Source organism: Elephantulus edwardii, unplaced genomic scaffold (assembly GCF_000299155.1).
Source record: "Elephantulus edwardii isolate Elephantulus edwardi_28Jun2011 unplaced genomic scaffold, EleEdw1.0 scaffold00117, whole genome shotgun sequence".
NCBI classification, from domain to species: domain Eukaryota; kingdom Metazoa; phylum Chordata; class Mammalia; order Macroscelidea; family Macroscelididae; genus Elephantulus; species Elephantulus edwardii.
The window spans coordinates 4,908,542-4,926,503 of record NW_006399867.1 but is presented as its reverse complement, the minus strand read 5'-3'; the positions used below and the strand labels follow the sequence as shown (position 1 = coordinate 4,926,503).

The 17,962-nt window shown below is 42.6% G+C and overlaps 1 protein-coding gene across 1 annotated transcript in view; it reads right to left on the bottom strand.

Annotated features, from left to right (window-relative positions):
* DNAH3 (dynein, axonemal, heavy chain 3) overlaps window positions 1-17,962 on the bottom strand; it is a 230,099-nt gene that overhangs the window by 130,040 nt on the left and 82,097 nt on the right. The window contains exons 20-25 of the mRNA XM_006892705.1: window positions 17,661-17,775; window positions 13,685-13,801; window positions 12,681-12,860; window positions 7,612-7,748; window positions 1,605-1,806; window positions 1,043-1,135 (exon numbers count right to left, since the gene is read on the bottom strand). Of these exons, the coding sequence (XP_006892767.1) occupies window positions 1,043-1,135; window positions 1,605-1,806; window positions 7,612-7,748; window positions 12,681-12,860; window positions 13,685-13,801; window positions 17,661-17,775 (844 nt within the window). The remainder of the gene's footprint in view (window positions 1-1,042; window positions 1,136-1,604; window positions 1,807-7,611; window positions 7,749-12,680; window positions 12,861-13,684; window positions 13,802-17,660; window positions 17,776-17,962) is intronic.

Here is a 17,962-nt window from a genome sequence, read left to right as displayed (position 1 = left end):
GCAGAGATGACTATATTTATAATCTGGTTCTATATTGATGAGCCCTAGGAAAGCTTGAGTGGCAAGAAGCTGTGCTGCAATCTCACAGGCACATGGTTTGGATCCACCAGCTGCTCTGTGGGAGAAGGATGGGCAATCTCTTCCTGTTCAATTAAATGCTTCTGATGTGTACATACCATGGACTGCCAAGAAAACAGAAAGGTCTGCCTTGGAGAGGGTGAAACCAAGTCTCTCCTTGGAGGCCAGGATTTTGAAGCTCCTTCTCACATACTTTGGACACATGGTCAGGAGAGACCAGTTCTTGGAGAAGGACATCATGCTTAGAAGGGTGGATGGATGGTGCAGGAGAGGGAGACCCCAGATGAAATGGATTGATACAGTGACAATGGGGGCTGGTATGTTGGAATTAGTGAGACCGGCTCAGCACAGGGAAGGGTTCACAGCTGATGTACACAGGGTCGCTATGGGTCATAGGCAACTCAACAATACATAACAACAACAACAACACAGGAGGGGAATGCTTAATTGGACTATGAGCTGTCATCAAATCAACTTTAGCTCATGGCTACTCAGGTGTGTCAGGGCAGAGCTGTGCTCCCATTGGTTGATTTTTCAGTAGCAGGTCTTTCTCCTGAGGTGCCTGTCAGTGAACCCCAACCTTCAACCTTCCAGTTAGTGGTGGGGAACATTAGCCCATTTGTAGCACTTGGGGATTCCTGCTGAATGGGGAGGGGCTCTAATTAAACCCCATCAATCCCAACCCACAGAAAGGACTAGTCAGTAGCAAGCAGAGGGTCCTGACAAAGAGTATTTTTGCCAAATTCTTCCAAAGGCTATTATCTCACCAGAAATATCTCAATCCCCTGGGATTCACAGGAAAAAGAAAATAAAGGGGCAAAGTTTTAGGTATCAACTAGGAGGAAAAGACAGGCTTAGGGAAAAGTCCAAGGAGCTGTTAGAATTGATCGGTTTAACCTTCTCTCCAAACTGCCGGGACCGCAAGCATCCATGCCCTAGCCCACAGCACTTATTTCTTGTTTACCTTGTCATAGGCTTCAATCCCAAGTTTAATGACCTCTCGAATACTGGCGAGCATCATCTGCTCCACCTGCTGGAGCCACTTCTCCACCATGCCCTGTGGGGCAAGAAACACACACACAGAGGCGGCCAGAATTAGCCCAAGTGCGGATGGAGGAACGTTGGGCATAGCCCAGCTCTACCTTGAGAGGACTGGGGGAGATCCCGGGCTGTTTTAATGACCCTTGAAAATGAATGTCTTAGGGAGCTTTGTGACTGGAACACTCAACTAGGTTCTGCTCCTGGAGATGTAAATGTTAGTGGTTTGGACCTGATTCCTGCTACCACCTCCAGTTTTAACTTGGTTGAAATGTATCCCACAAAATTTTGATATGTCATTCAGAGTGCAAAAGAACCTTGATTTTCAAGAGGCGTAAACTAAGGTTCAAAAGATGGAGTAACTCCCCAGAGTCACTCTGCTGTCATGTCAGGCTGGAAGTCCACAGTCACAGCCCAAACACTCCCTGCCTCTCCCTGTTACGTGCTGTTGTGGAGACAAGCACCACAAAGGTATTGAGGGGGATTACTTTGGCTTGAGCTGGGTAGACTTTCTGCTTGAATGGAACCACTTCTTTTTCTGAGCTTATCATGCCGTTGATTTCCAAGTGTTTAGTGAACTCCAGCCTGGAAATTCCCTCAAAGCACTTCTTCAAATGTGGCTGGACACGGAGGGGATCCTTTGTTTCAGACAGGATCTCCAGTAGCTCATCATTGGACAGGAAGAAGAACCTAATTCAAAGCAAGCGAAGGAAGATGGCAACAGGTACAATGTCCATGAACTGTTTCTAACAAAGTGATAGTCTCCAGAGAGCTCACACCGGGATTATTAGACATGCCCCAGGATTGACTTGAGGGAGCACTGGTGGTGCAGTTCGTTGGGAGTTTCAAGGCGAACCCAAAGACAATACCCCTTTGGTGGTTCAAATTCCCCAGCAGGAGAAATACAAGCCATCTCCCCTCATGTGATTCACCGCCTCTGAAAACCCACTGGAGGGTCAGCTATGAGTCGGTTCCAACTCAATGGCAATGAATTGAGTTTCAGAATCTCCTCTAACACCCACACCTTTGCCATTTCTTTTATTATTTTTTTTTCTTGTTGGGTACCATCAAGTCAGATCTGACAGGCACAGGAGGAGATTGACCCTCCTTCTCCAGAGAAGTAGAGCATCTGGTGGGTTCAAACTGCACACCTTTGGGATTACAGTGCAGGTTCTTGCCACTAGGCCACTAGAGCTCTCTAGCCATTTCTTTTCATCTAGCATGTAGATGTTATACTGCCTCAGAGAACAACAGTAAGCAGAAAAACAGGTATGTATGAGCCTGATGTGGCTGGAGTGTGGGGAAGGGTTATCAGGTGGAAGAAGCTGGGCTGGAGCATACTTACTGTGGAGCCTACAAAAATACCAATGCCAAGGCCTCGCTGTGCAGAGATTCTGAGAAAATTGATTATGGATTGGGTCTAGGCATGTACAGTTCTAAAACTCTGAAGACCTCAAAAAAAAATCCCCAAAGAACACCAAAGCCAAACTTTTCAAAGAAAAAGAAAGAATTCTGAAAGTCGTTCAGGAAAAAGGAAAATTTGTCTACAACAGAGAAGGAAGAAGACTGAGCTCTGGTTTCCTGTCAGAAATATATACGTGTGTGTGTGTGTGTGTGTGTGTGTGTGTGTGTGTGTACACACATGTACATATATACATACAGACACATATATACATACACATATACATACATATACATACACATATATACATACATACATACACATACATACATATATGCATACATATGCACCCATATATGCACATATATACATATACCTACACATATACATGTATACACACATATATACATACATACACATATACATATATACATATACAGACATACATATATATATATGGGCTGTGATATGACACATGTACAACTCAGAAAGAAAAATCTGCCAACCAAGAAGAAGACATCCAACAAAAGTGTCCCTCAGATATGATGGCAAAATGAGGCCACTCTCAAATAAACAGAAAGGAAAAGAATTTGTCAAAACCTGACCAACCTTCCCAATAATAAAGGGAATCTTTCAGGGAGAGAAGCCGTAACAGCAGGCAACAACTTGAGATTAGTAAACTTGACTATTCCACACAGACAGTGACTGAGACATGGAAGCATCCTGATAAGTGGTGTAGGCTGTAGGAAGTTGTGCTACAAACCCCAAGGCCATGTGTCTCCCTGGCAGTGCACATTCACCAGCACTTCCTTAGAGACAGATGGGATTCCCAGCCTTGGAACCTCAGTGGAGTGTCAGTTATGGCTCTGACCTGATGGCAATGAGTTTGGAGAAAATAAGCCTGTAACAATGAAAACTTGCTGTACACAGAGGTAACTCATGGTTGCTGTGAAGCTGAACACTGTGACACTGATGTGTCAAATGCGAGAATGGTCACCCATGGTGGACAGTGTTTGGTGAAGCTCCCCGATTAAAACAAACTTGGAAGCAGGAGTGACATCCAAGCCCAAAAATAGCTTGCCTCTGGAAACCCTATGAACCTGTAGAAAGGATGAAAGTTACACAAGTGTCCAGGTCTTTCATTCATAGGGTCATTATGAGTCACCTACAACTTGACAGCACTTAACAACAACAACACTGAAAACAAGGAACCAGAGATGTAAACTTTTAAATGAGGTTAACTACAAATGAAAAAAATAAAATAAATACTGTCATTATAGAACTTCCAAACACAGAGGAAGTCAAGACAATTTCAACTGTTTTAAACCAAGGAGGAAAAGAAAAAAAAAGGTGATAATTTGAAAGGAAATGAAGACATCTTTTCCTACTAAACATAAAAGAGGTAAATAATAAATATTCAGTAAAAACTAAAACAGAAAAAAAACCCCTAAAACAGAAGCAATGAAGAAATGATAATAAAACCCATAAACAAATTGAACTCAGCACAGAAAATGAAATGGAACAAAGAAGTCTGCAGCCCTACAAATACAGGGGTGGAGGGAATGGAGAGGGAAAGGGCAAATATTGCATTAAGACCCTATTGTGAAATCTGGAAGATAATTAAGCAAGTTATGTATGGATGGTCAAGAGGGGAAGAGTAAGGAGAGAAGGAAGGAAGGAAGGCGGAGGGGGGCTAGGATAGCAGATAATAATGGACCGATGAGGGGAGAAGGAATGAGATACACTGGGGACTTGAAGAGGCAGAGTGATAAAAGACATGGATCAATAATAACTATAGAAAACATAATGTATACAAAACAACTATGAGATATCATCTCACTTCAGTAACAATAGCAAAACTCAACAGAGCAGCAAACAACAAATGCTGGTGAAGTAGTGGAGAAATTGAAAACCTTATTCACTGTTGGTGGGAGTGTAAAATAATGCAACCACTCTGGAAGGCAGTATGGTGCTTTCTCAAAAAGTTGGAAATAGAAAGACCATTTGAGCCAACAATTTCACCACTTGGAATATACCCTAAAGAAATCAGAGCTGCCACTCAAACAGATATATCCATGCCTGTGTTTATTGCTGCACTGTTCACAATAGCAAAGAGCTGAAAACAACCCAAGTGCTCATCAACAAACAAATGTATAGAGAAGCTCTGGTATGCTCTCACAATGGAATACCATGCTGCATTGAAAAACAAGGAACTCATAAAATATTATAAAAAGTAGGTGACCCTGAACGACATTATGCTGAGTGAAATATCTCAGCCACAAAAGGACAAATAGTGTAAAATGCCACTGGTATGAAATAGGACTGATATAGTGGTTGGGAGGAAACTAAGAAAAGAAGGGATAAATAATGTAAATTGAAACAGACGACGGAAAGAACTGTTTAAAAGGAATATATAATTTGGTATTATTTGTATAACAACCATCCAGAATAAGAGGTGTATATCAAAGTGTACCAATCGGTAGCATCAGGATGGATGGCGAAGAGATTGAGATTGTTCACAGCTTCAGTTTGCTCGGCTCCACAGTCAACACTTTTGGCACCAGCAGCCAGGAAATAAAAAAAAACATACTGCGATGGGAAAGTCTGCTGTTAGGGACCTCTCTAAAGTACTCAAGAGCAACAGTGTCTCTTATACAGGCCATGGTCTTTGCAATCACTTGTTATGCATCAGAGAACTGGACAATGACTAGGGAGGACAGAAGGAGAATTGACACCTTTGAGCTGTGGTGCTGGAGAAGAGTACTGAATGTACCCTGGACTGTCAAGAAAACAAACAGATTCATCCTAGAGAGGGTTAAACCAGGCTACTCCTTGGAGGCAAAGATTCTGGGGCTTCATCTGACATACTTTGGACATGTTGTAAGGAGAGACAGGTCTTTGGAGAGGGACATCATGCTGGGTAGAGTAGAGGGATAGCGCAGGAAGGGAAGACCCTCTATGAGGTGGATTGATTCAGTGACTGGGGTAATCAGGATGGGTGTGTCAGAGGCAGTGAGATTGGCTCAGGATAGAGCAAGGTTTAGGGCTGTTGTACATAGGGTCACTATGAGTCGCAAACGATTCAACGGCACATAACAACAATAACAACAACATCAAAGTGGACTGAGGGGGGGGCGGGAGAAAGTTGTGACAACAACGAAAGAATTTTTTTAAAGAGAAAAGCAAACTGGAGTGGGGGAAGGGGTAGAGAAGAAAGTGTGCAACAATGAAAATTCTCAGTAAACTTTCATTAAAATCTCAATAAAATGTGTTTTAAAACCCCAAAACCAAAAATGTATATGTACAATACACAATGTACATGAATGAAACACAATGTGAAAAAAGAAAAAACTTTTGAATAAATAGGTTGGGGGAAAGGAAAGGAAATAGAAAATAATAGGTGAATTGAATAATGTCATTAATTAATTATAATTAGGGTTATAAAACAAAAAGTATATGAAAGAATCAAAAAACAATATGGTTTATAAATTTTCACTCAAAAATTTAATAAACAATATACACAACAAGGCTGCACAGTGGAGTGGACTTGGGGGCAGGGAATGTATAGCAATGAAAGAATTTTTTTTTACTTTTCAAAGAAAAGAGCAAACGGGAGGAGAGGTGGGCAGGGAGAGAAGTACAACAATGAATGAATGGCAATCCAAAGTCTCCCTAAGCTTTCATTAAAATTAATAATAAAAAATTTTAAAAAAATCATACAGAGCAAAATAAAAAGCAAAAAGTTCATACGTGATAACAATTACACTGAATGCAAATGGGTTAATGTGCACCAGTCAAGAGAATACATAGAACAATTGGATAAGGAGACAGAATGCATCAAAATGCTGTCTACAAGAGATACACCTTAAATACAGAGAGCAAAAATCAATGAGTGGGGGAAAATACATGAAGCAAATGATAATATTTTTAAAGAAAGCAAGAGTGTCAATATAAATTTTTGATAGAATAAACCTTAAGACAAAAACCCAGCAAACAGGATAAAGGACATTATCTGGTGACCTAGTGGTAACAATCTGCTCTGCAATCCCAAAGGCACACAGTTCAAGGCCACCAGCTGCTCTGTAGGAGAAGGATGGGCCGTCTCCCATGTGATTAACTGTCTCTGAAAACCTACTAGAGGGTCAGCCATGGGTCAGTTCTGATTCTACAGTACACAACACAACAACAACAATCCTATCCAGTGCAACAAAGCGGGAGGGGGGATTAAAAAGCATCCAGAAGAAGAGACAAATCTGTGTTGGAAGAACAGTCAGAATTCTCCATCGACGCTAGGACAGCAAGACTTTTCTCGCACTTGGGACATGTCATCATGAGGTACCAGTCTCTACAAAAGGATATCATGCTTTTACAGTTGAGAAATGAGAAAAGGGAAGATCCTCAATGAAACACATTGACACAATGGATGTAACAACAGACTCAAACATGGCAACAACTGCAAGCATGGTGTGGGCTGGGGCGGTGTTTTGTTCTAGGCTATGTAGGGTTGCTGAGAGTTGGAATGACTTTCACTATGACAATTTTCCAGTGGACGGTCTGAGGCTGAGACAGAATCGTTGAAGATCTCATAACCTATAAGATGAAGAGATGTAACCTGAATCAAGTCTAATTCCAAAAGCTCTTAATCATGACTACTAATAACCTCTTCCCTTGGGAAATGACCATGGCTAGTTGGCCAAAGTGTGAATTTGGTTCCCCGTGGTTTCAATTTCACTCTTAACAATGACCATGAATATAAGTCTCATCACTTGTAGCTGTTTCTGAAGGAATAACCAGCTGAGAATCCGAGGATACTATGGTAGAAACCATTCCTCAGGATGAAAAATGCAGCTACTCCTGCACATGGGTTAAGACTAGTGGCCAGGTGGCAAGAAGCTGCGCTGCAATCCCAAAGGCGCTCAGTTCGAATCCACCAGCTGCTGTGCGGAAGAAGGACTGGCAACCACCTCCTGTGTGATTAACAGCCTCTGCAAACCTCCTGGGGGGTCACCTGTGAGTCAGTTCAGACTCAATGCTACACAACAATAACAACATGGGTTAAGAGAGCACCTTTAAACAAGAGTAACACTAAACACCTGGGGAAAAATAGTCTCTTCTTCTCCAAGTAATCATTTAGCCCTTTTTGGATGTCATCCAACAGAAGATTAGCTTCATGAAGCTTCTTGCTCATTCTGGGCTGGTCAGCTGCCATCAGAACCCTGGCGTCTTTCATCTGCGTTCAACCAAGACAGAAAACAATCACCAGGAATTCCTTCTCTTACATCAAAACCATTATTCCAGGTACTGAATATGTCATTAGTTTACTTTAATATGTCATTTTTCATTTTAATATGTCATCAGCCTATCAACCAATGACTTTCCTGGCGAGGTAAATACCTCCTCAATCTTACTAGGGTGAATTCTTTTTTTTACTTATTTTTTTATTTTTATTTTATTTTATTTTGCTTAATGGCAAGAAGCTGTGCTGTAATCCCAAAGGCACACAGTTTGAGACCACCAGCTACTCCACGGGAAAAGGATGGGCAATCACTTTCTGTGCTATTAACTGCCTCTGAAAACCCGCCAGGAGTCAGCTATGGGTCGGTTCCCACTCTATGGTACACAACAACAACAAAAATAAACTTTTTTAAAATTTTATACCGGTTTACTTACAAAGTCCATATACATTGTTTTTCACACCAGATATTTTCCATTTCCTTTAGCCATCCCTCACTTCACGCATCAAATTGTGGAACCCTATGATTAATATACACACATACCCCATCCTTACCTTTCTTTCATCCTTACCTCCCCTCTCCCCCACTTAGATCCTCATACTCATTCGACAATAATGGTCTTATACAGTATTAGTCCTTAAGGGACTGAGTTAGTTCACTTAGCATAATACTCTTCATTCCCTCCCAAGTTAGGTAGTGATTTACAAAATCATTGCTCCTGCATGCTGTGAATGTACCAGAATGTCTCAATCCATTCCATTGTGGTTGGACAATTCTATTTTCACGTTCTTGCTATGGTGAATAATGCAGCTATGAACATACCCAGAGTGGACTATTGGCACTTATATGACATGATCCTTTCTTTCTAGCTTTGGTCAACTAAGCCAGGGTCAAGAATCTCAAGTAAACTAAGTCAATTATACATAAATTCTGTTGTTGTTGTTGTTATGTGCCGTTGAATTGCTTGCGTCTCATAGCGACCCTATGTACAACATCCCTAAACCCTGCTCTATCCTGTGCCAATCTCACCATCTCTGACACACCCATCCCAATTACCCTAGTCACTGAATCAATCCACTGCATAGAGGGCCTTCCCTTCTGGCGCTGTCCCTCCACCCTCCCAAGCATGATGTCCCTCTCCAAGGACCGGTCCCTCCTTACAACATGTCCAAAGTATGTTAGACAGAGCCTCAGAATCCTTGCCTCCAGGGAGCCGCCCGGTTTAACCCTTTCCAGGATTAATCTGTTTTGTTTTCCTAGCAGTCCATGGTACTCTCAATACTCTTCTCCAGCACCACAGCTCAAAGGCATCCATTCTCCTTCTATCCTCCTTGGTCATTGTCCAACTCTCTGATGCATATCAAGTGATTGCAAAGACCATGGCCTGTATCAGATGCACCTTAGTCTCGAGAGTGACACCATTGCTCTTCAGTACTTTGGTGAGGTCACTAACAGCAGACTTTCCCATAGTAATATGTTTTTTTATTTCCTGGCTGCTGGTGCCAAGAGTGTTGACTGTGGAGCCGAGCAAACTAAAGTTGTGAACAATCTCAATCTCTTCACCATCCATCCTGATGCTGCTAATTGGTCCTGTGGTGAGAATCTTTGTCTTTTTTATATTGAGCCTCAATCCACACTGAAGGCTGCAGTCCTTGACCCTCTGCAGTAAGTGCATGAAGTCCTCCTCAGTTTCAGCAGCAAGGTTGTGTCATCTGCATAACGGAGATGCCACACTTCTCATAGAGCCCAGCCTCCCAGATAATCTGTTCTGCATACAGGTTGAAAAGGTAGGACACACCTCTGGCATACACCCTTCCAAATTTTGAACCATTCAGTGTTTCCCTGCTCTGTTCTGACTGCCTCCCTCCTGGTCCAAATATAGGTTTTGCATTAGCACGATCAAGTGTTCTGGAATGCCCATTCTTCTCAGAGTCAGCCAGTTTGTTATGATCCACACAGTCAAATGCCTTTGCATAATCAATGAAACACAAATAGACATTCCTCTGGTATTCTCTGCTTTCAGCTAAGATCCATCTAATATTAGCTACAACATCTGTAGTACCACGACCCCTTCTAAACCTAGCCTGGACTTCTGGCAGTTCTCTGCTGATGTGCTGTTCCAGTTGTTTTTGGATAATCATCAGTAGAATCTTGCTTGCATGTGAAATCCATGACACTGTTCTGTAGTTTCCACACTCTGTTGGGTCATCCTTCTTCGGAATGGGAAAAAATATAGATCTCTTCCAGTCAGTTGGCCAAGTGGTTGTTTTCCAGATTTCTTGGCACAACTTGGTGAGCACATCCAGGGCAGCATCCATTAGCTGAAATACATCAATTGGTATACCATCTATTCCTGGGGCCTTATTTTTTGCTATTTCTTTCAAAACAGCTTGAACTTTTCCCTTCATCACCCTAGGCTCTTGGTGATATGTTGTTTCATTAAATTCTTCTTTGTCTGCCAATTCCTTTTGATACGGTGGCTCTGTATATTCTTTCCATCTTCTTTTAACACTTCCTGAATCATTTAATATTCTGCCTAAAGCATCCTTGATTATAGCAACTCCAGGTTTGAATTTTTCTAGGAGTATGAAATTCATGCTATAGCATTCTATTCTGGTCTAGATTGGTCCCCTGAAAGGGAGGATTTTGGAGTTGAGTGAAGGCCATCTTCCACCATGGAAGATTCAAACAGGCATGGTAAAGGGGGCAGGGATTAGAGGCACTAAGGGAGAGGGCACTCTCAATTTCTGATAGGTCTCTGGGTTCCAAATCCATTGCTTGTGACCTTGGTCTGTTATTTTCTACGTTTGGATTCTACTCATTCAGCTGTGTTGTTGTTGAGCTGCCCTGAATGGGGTTCTCTTACTAGCAACTAAACAATCTTAATGTGGAGTTGCTCAAAGTGTGGCATGATGAGAATTGGTTCCACTGGTTTGGCAGGTAAAAATTCCCATTTTATTGACTCCTGAAAATTACCAGGAAACATACACTCATTTGAGACAAATTCTTTAGAAATGTGCCCCAAGAGAAGTACAGCTGGCTTAAAAGAAAAAAGAAAGAAAAAATATAGGAACTTGTCAGTACATACATCTAAGACCCTGGTAAAGTCCTCATCCTTCAAAAGTTGGTTCCCAAGCCATCTCCTTTGGAGATCTTCCCTATGGTCCTAGGAAACGAACTCATTCTATTCAATTTACACGAAAAACTATACGGACTTCACTGTAACTCTTAGTGGTCACATCCTGTTCCTCCTGCAAGACAGTGAATTCTATGAAGACAGAAGGAATGGTGTAGTAATCTTCAAATATTTCCTGACTCATTGTAGGTCCTAGCACTAGTGGGGCACGTGACCTAGACTAGGCATGGAGGAAAGCATAACCGAGGCATCATTCTTGGAACTGCTTATGGAAGAAGAACAGGAATTCACAAAGGTTTGTGCAAAGGCATGGGAATGTGAGAAAGCATGCTGAATTCAGAGAACTGAAGAAAACATCTCAGTACAGGATGTTAACTTCAGTATGAAGCAGGAGGTGAGATGAAGGTGTGGATCAAGCAGCACTGAAGGTCCTAGAGTTTAAAAGTTATCCTGGAGGGAGCTGTGGTGGCCTAGTAAGTAAAGAGTTGTGCTGTCAACCCAAAGGCAGGCAGTTCAAATCCACCTGCTTGTTGCTCCACAGGAAGATGGGCAATCTCCTCTCATGGGATTAATAGCCTCTGAAAACCGAGTTGATTCTGACTTCACAGCAATGAGTGAGTGAAAGTAGCTTCAGAATTCTTCTGGGGTTCTTCATTGTTCTGAGCATTAGTTAGGGACACAGAATCCAATCTGATTGTTGCTTTTAAACAAAAAAGAAAAAAAAATCCCACCCCACCAATAAATGTTAACCTGGAAGCAGCCAGGAGTCATTTAAGAATCTGAAGCGTGTATGACTGATGTTATTTATGTTTTAAGAAGTCTGCATTAATAGGAATGCAGAGGATGACTTGGAGGGGTTAAGTATGGGAACAGGAGTCCAATGAGAGGCTCTGACAGTTTGATAGAGACAATGTCCACAGAATTATGAATGAAAGAAAATAGCTTTCCCTGGTGGACCAGGGGGTCGTGCTGCCAGTCCAAAGGCAGGCAGTGTGAACTTGTCAATTCTGAAGAATAAAAACAGGCACGCTCCTCCTGTGAGATTTACAGCCATTAGGAATCTGCTGCAGGGTCAGGTATGAGTTGGCACGGACTCCACAGCAATGAGTTTGAGGGCTTTTTAAAAATACATACTGAAAGGGAGCTTTGGTGGCCCAGTGGATAAAGAGTTGCACTGCCAACCCAAGGGCAGGCAGTTCAAGATCAGCAGCTGCTCCAAGAGAGAAAGATGGGCAGTCTCCTCATCTGCTATTTATAGCCTCTGACAACCTGCTGGAGGTTCAGCTGTGAGTCAGTTCTGACTTGACAGCACATAACAATAACAACAATGGTGCAAGGCTTGGGTTATCCCAGCTACTGAATAAACATTTGATGAATGGCTGTGTGGTGTCCACAGGTAGTTATTTGACTTCTAAAAATGCACTCAATTGATAAAAGCTTTACTGCATTGCCTCGTAACAAAGTTTTACTTTATTAGAAATGATAACGGAATAGTATAAACTTTCAATAAAAGTTTGCCTCTAGGGAGGCCAGATTTCTCTATTCCATATTTCTATACTTGAATTTTAATAGCAGTGATAACTTTCACAATGAGCAAAAAAGATCTAAAAATATTATACTTTTATAAAAATATCGTATCATGAGTCACCTACTACTCAATGGCACTTAACAACAACAAAAACAACATCATCCAGTCTACACCGGAGTTTCAAGTTACAAAGCTCCAGGCGGGGACACCTCTCCGGCATCCCGCTTCTCCACAGGTCAGGTCTGCTAGGGGATGAATACTTACTGCTTGGGACATGATTGACTTCCAGTTACCATCAACGATGGCGAATTTCCTGCCCTCTTCTGGCATCTGGGCTATGATGTCCTCTGAACTGAAGATGGGCTCCAGGTATAGCCACGTGGCTTGGCATTTCAACCAAGCATCCAAATTTTCTTGCACACAAAGGAGCTTTTCTTCCCACTTCTGTAAATGTAGCATTTTATATCTAAGTCAATAACCCATCATTTGCCTCACAGGCTCCTGGGCTGAACAAATGAATGGTTGGATTCATTCACTCACTCACGCATCCAACTAATACTTATCGAGTAATCTCTATGTTCTGGGCACTACCATCGGTACTCTGGATACAGCATGAAATAGTCAAGAGTCCTAATTGTTAACAGAGCTTATATTCCGGCAGCAACAGAGCTGTAAATGCTTACTGTGTGCCAAGCACCGCTCTGGGTGCTTTATAGACGTGAAGCCACGTCAGTCTTCACAACAGCCTCATGACACAGCTGATGATCACAAGCTTTGCTTCATGGTTGCAGAAACTGAGGCACAATAATTCAAGTACTTTGCCTGAGGTCATGTAACTAATTTGTGTCAGAGCCAGAGCCCAGCTATTCTACCTCTAAATCTGTGCCCTTAACTTAATGTAACTTCTCACAAAATGTAAGCAAAAGGGATTTGAAAAGAAAAAGGAAATAATCCCTACTATGATATAGGTCCCATTTGAAACGATTATAGCCCCTAGGATAGGCAAATAATTCCCAAATGTATTTTCATTTGGTGCACTGAAACATATCTTCTGCACTTTGGACGGACTGCGGCTGTAAAGGCATCCACCCTCACAACTGGGTGGTCACTGCTTTCAGCCTTGTGCTGTTTATTTATTCTGTCTGTATTTATTCTAATCAGGAGAGAGTGAATTGTATTGTTAGCTGAACTTGAAAAACTTCAAACCTCCTCAGAGAATCCCAGGGCTAACAGGACATCACAAAACACTCGACTTCACTTCCTCTTACCCGGCATTCTGCTTCTATTGGCTTGATGAACGGTGAGCCACACATGGTCTGAGTCTTTAAAATGTGATCATCAAGCAGCAGCTGAATGTCGTCAACGGCACACAAGATGCTGGTTTCCTGCAAAGAAAGACGCCCCGGTCAGTGGAAGAGAGGCTGACCCTCAAGGAAATGAACTGACAGTGAGCCTGTAACAACTGTTGTTGTTGTTGTTAAGTGCCGTCGAGTCACAGGCAACTCATAGCGACCCTATGAAGGAGAGTCCTCGACGCTTGGGTGCCTTTCATCCTCTCTCCAGGTTCATAAGGTTTCTGGAGGCAAGCTGTTACGGAAGTGGATGCTGCTCCTGCTTCCATGTAACAACTAGAAGGCACCTAAAAACAAGTACTCTCAAAATCACGACATCTCCATTCTTGTTAAAAAAAAAATTAGTGTGTGTGTGTGTGTACCGTCACATTGAATCTGACTGGTACAGGAGGAAATTGTCCCTCCCTCTCCAGCAGAGCATCTGGTGGATTTGAACCGCGAACCTCTGGATTACAGTGCCGTTTCTTGCCACTAGGCCACCAGAGCTCCCTGAGACCTCCATTCTTGATGCTTAAACAGAAGGTCTCACAGTTCAGATCTCCACCCAGGGGGACAGGAATCTGTCTTGTCGAGGACAGAATTACTGTTTTCTTCCTTCAAAGTGTTCTTCAATACATTTATTTTTTACTTTGTGTACAGAAAACAAAGCGTAGGCACAGACACTACTGGATGCCTCTCTTCCCTGGGCTTCTCTCTTTCGCCCACTTGTTCATGCTTCTCCCTCCAGAAGCATCGCCTGATAATCTGACTGGTTTGCTTGAGATCTGTGGTTCCCCAACTTTGCATAAGGTGCCCTAGGCACTGAAGCAAATTCACAGTAAATAATTTCTTTTTTTTTAAAAAAAAAAAAACAAAACCAAACCCAAACGCTAGAAAGAGTATTATTTTCTCAATTTATGTATATATGTATTTTTTCAAATAGATGCTGATAGGGTATAAGTAGCTATCAACTTGTTTAGACATTTGTTGTTGTTGTTATGTGCCGTGGAGTCGTTTGCGACTCATAGCGACCCTATGTACAACAGCCCTAAGCCCTGCTCTAGACTGTGCCAATCTCATTGCCTCTGACACACCCATCCTGAGTACCCCAGTCACTGAATCAATCCACCTCGTAGAGGGCCTTCCCCTCCTGCGCTGTCCCTCTACTCTACCCAGCATGATGACATAGTTACTTAATAAATAAAACTTTTATGTACATCTCTTGGCTTAGACACAAAAGTTTGGGACGCTCTGCCTGTACACTTAACCATATGGCACACTGGTTAAGCACTTGGCTGGAAGATCAAGTTTAAACCTACCAGACACTCCAAAGGACTAAAGATCTAGCCATTTACTCCGACAAAGATTAACATTTAGGAAACTCCATGGGACAGTTCAAGTCTGTACTCTAGGGGTCCTATGAATCGCCCTCATCTCTATAGCACACACTCACAATAACCCTGTGCGTTAAGGTCAGCCTTTGTGGACTGCAGTCTTCTTTCAACTCAATTTACAAGACCATCTCACTCTGGTTTGGATTTGCATGTCTCTGATGGCTAAACACACGGTGCATATCTTTTCATATGTCTGCTGGCCATCTGAAAGGATGCTTCTTTAATGAAGCATCTATTCATGTCCTTTTTTATTTTTGATTGAGTTATTTGCCTTTTTGTTGGTAAGTTGTATATATTTTCTAGAAATCTTTTTAATTATATTGGGGTTGTGTGTGTGTGTGTGTGTGTGTGTGTGTGTATACCGTCAAATTGGATCTGACTGGTACAGGAGGAGATTGCCCCTCCTTCTCCAGCAGAGCATCTGGTGGATTTGAACCTGATACCTCTGGTATTGCAGTGCAACTTCTTGCCACTAGGCCACCAGAGCTCCCTGTTTTCTAGAAATTTTATATAATAGAGACTTATCCGTTATATCATTCTCAAAGATTTTTTTATCTCAGTCGCTTTATTTCTCATGAACATAAATATTTAAGGTCTGGTTACCGTTAGTGTGGTCTTTCTGATTTTGGTCCCTTCAAGTCTACATCTGGCTGGATTCTACTTCTTACCAGTAACTTTGCAGTAGAAGACTTGCCTGGTTTTGCTGCTAATCCTTGTCCACAGCTATGAGCATGTGAAAAGGTCCTCCAGTTTAACAATCTCAGCCCAGGAGGCTCTAAGAACTAATCCAATCAGATGAAGTAGCAGCAATCTTAAAGGAGATGGTACCCATGGAGGCCTGTCTCGCTGAAAGAGGTCCAGACACCAGCCTAGCTGCTCCCAGCTCTCACCTTTCCCATAATTAGCTCATGCATAGTTCTCATCCAAAGTGAAATCCAGATAACATGACTACTGAAAGTGAAGAGGAAAGAAGTCACAAGAGACTAGCACGCAGCCTGGAAAATGAGAGGAGAGGTGTTCTCAACCCAGGCCACACAGCAGAAAAACCAGGCACCTTCAGAATGTGCAGGCACCAGGGCTGGAGGGACCAAGGAAGAATCAACTGGGATTTTCCCCCATAATGCTGTCTTGAGGATTACACAACATGAGTTCCAGCCTGTTGCCTCAATGCAGTAAATACGTCCACCTCAAGAACAAGCCCAGATCTTAGGGAGAGCTGGGTAAACACTTCTGGTTTATGCCCTTAATGTTCCCTACAACAGCCAACAAAATGAATCAAGTCTAACAACCAACCAATTACCATTCAGGCGATTAGGACTCATGGCCACCCTACAATAAAAAGGTTAGGAGTTCAAATCCACCCAGAGGTGTCTTCAAAAAAAGGCATGGTGACTCCTTTCCAAAAAAACCCCCACTACCGCAAACACCATGGAGCCTTTTTCTTCTTTGACAGACATAAGACCATTGTGAATGAAGTTTAAGCAAAACACAAAAAACACCCCCCCCCAACCTATTGTTATCAAATTGACTTGGACTACAGTGACCCCATAGGACAGTCAAATGGTCCCATAAGGTTTTCAAGGCTGTAATTTCCAGTGGTCTATTGGCAAGAAGCTATGCTGCAATCCTGCAGGCACTTGGTTTGAGGCTACCAGCTGCTCTGTGAGAGAAGGATGGGCAATCTCTCCCTGTGGGATTAACTGACTTTGAAAATCCACTGGAGGGTCAGTTATGGGTCAGTTCCAACTCTATGGTACAATACTAGACTCTAAGGAAGTGGACTGACACATCTTTCCACTGCTGAGCTAAGTTTACACCCTTAACATTTAAAGACCATAGTTCCACCATCACCTGGGAGCTTGTTGGAACTACACCACCGCAGGCCCCTCCCAAGTCTGAATAAGAACCTGGATTTGACATGATCCCCAAGCGGTTCCTATGTATATTGTCTTATGAGATGTGCTAGTCTAGACCCTTGCTGCCCAATCACGCTTCTGCAGAACAAAAGCTGAGCTCTCCTTGGCTGGCATTAATTCAGGGAGCCATCTCATCTCTGTTACCCTGAGAAAACGCATCTCTGTGTGTGTGTGTCTCTCTCTCTCTCACGCTGTCTCTCTCTCTCTCTGTCTGTGTTTCTCTGGAGCTCAAGGCCTTCCTGAAGTGAAAATGCATCTCTAAGTGGTGATTGAGAGATGGTAACTGGGCCCAGAGGGCAGGTGGAAGGAAATAATTTAGATATCAGGGATTAATCCGTTTTCATCTCCACTCCACTCCACTCCACTCAACTCATTGTCTTTGAGTCACAGCTGGCTCTCCAGTGGGTTTTTGGAAGCTGTAAATCACTTGAGAGGAGATTGCCTGTGTTTCTCCCGTGGAGCAGCTGGTGGATTTGAACTGCCAGAGGGGTGTGGCCTTGGCATAAACTGCACAACTCCCTAGGGACTACCCACTTCCGTAATCTACTATATAAAACCCCCAGGAATGATTTCAGGGAGCCAGACAGTCAGATTCTGACTCACAGTATCTCTGTATTTCACAAAGTTGAATGTCATGTTGATCCAGTCCAATTTCATTTTCTCCAAATTTTTCTCCAAGGTGTATTCTTTACTGGCGATTGCTCCAATGGGTTCCAGTCTAGAAAGAAAACACAACGGTAGCATTGACAACAGAAGGAGCAGAGAAGACATGCCCAGGGAGGTATTTCAGTTCAGCTTTCAGAGGAATTCAGAAAGGTGGGCGCTGGTTTTACGAGAGTGTTTATTATCACCATCTACAGTTCTCTGGCTGCCACTGTTGCTTTGTAGGGTTTCTTATCCTCAAT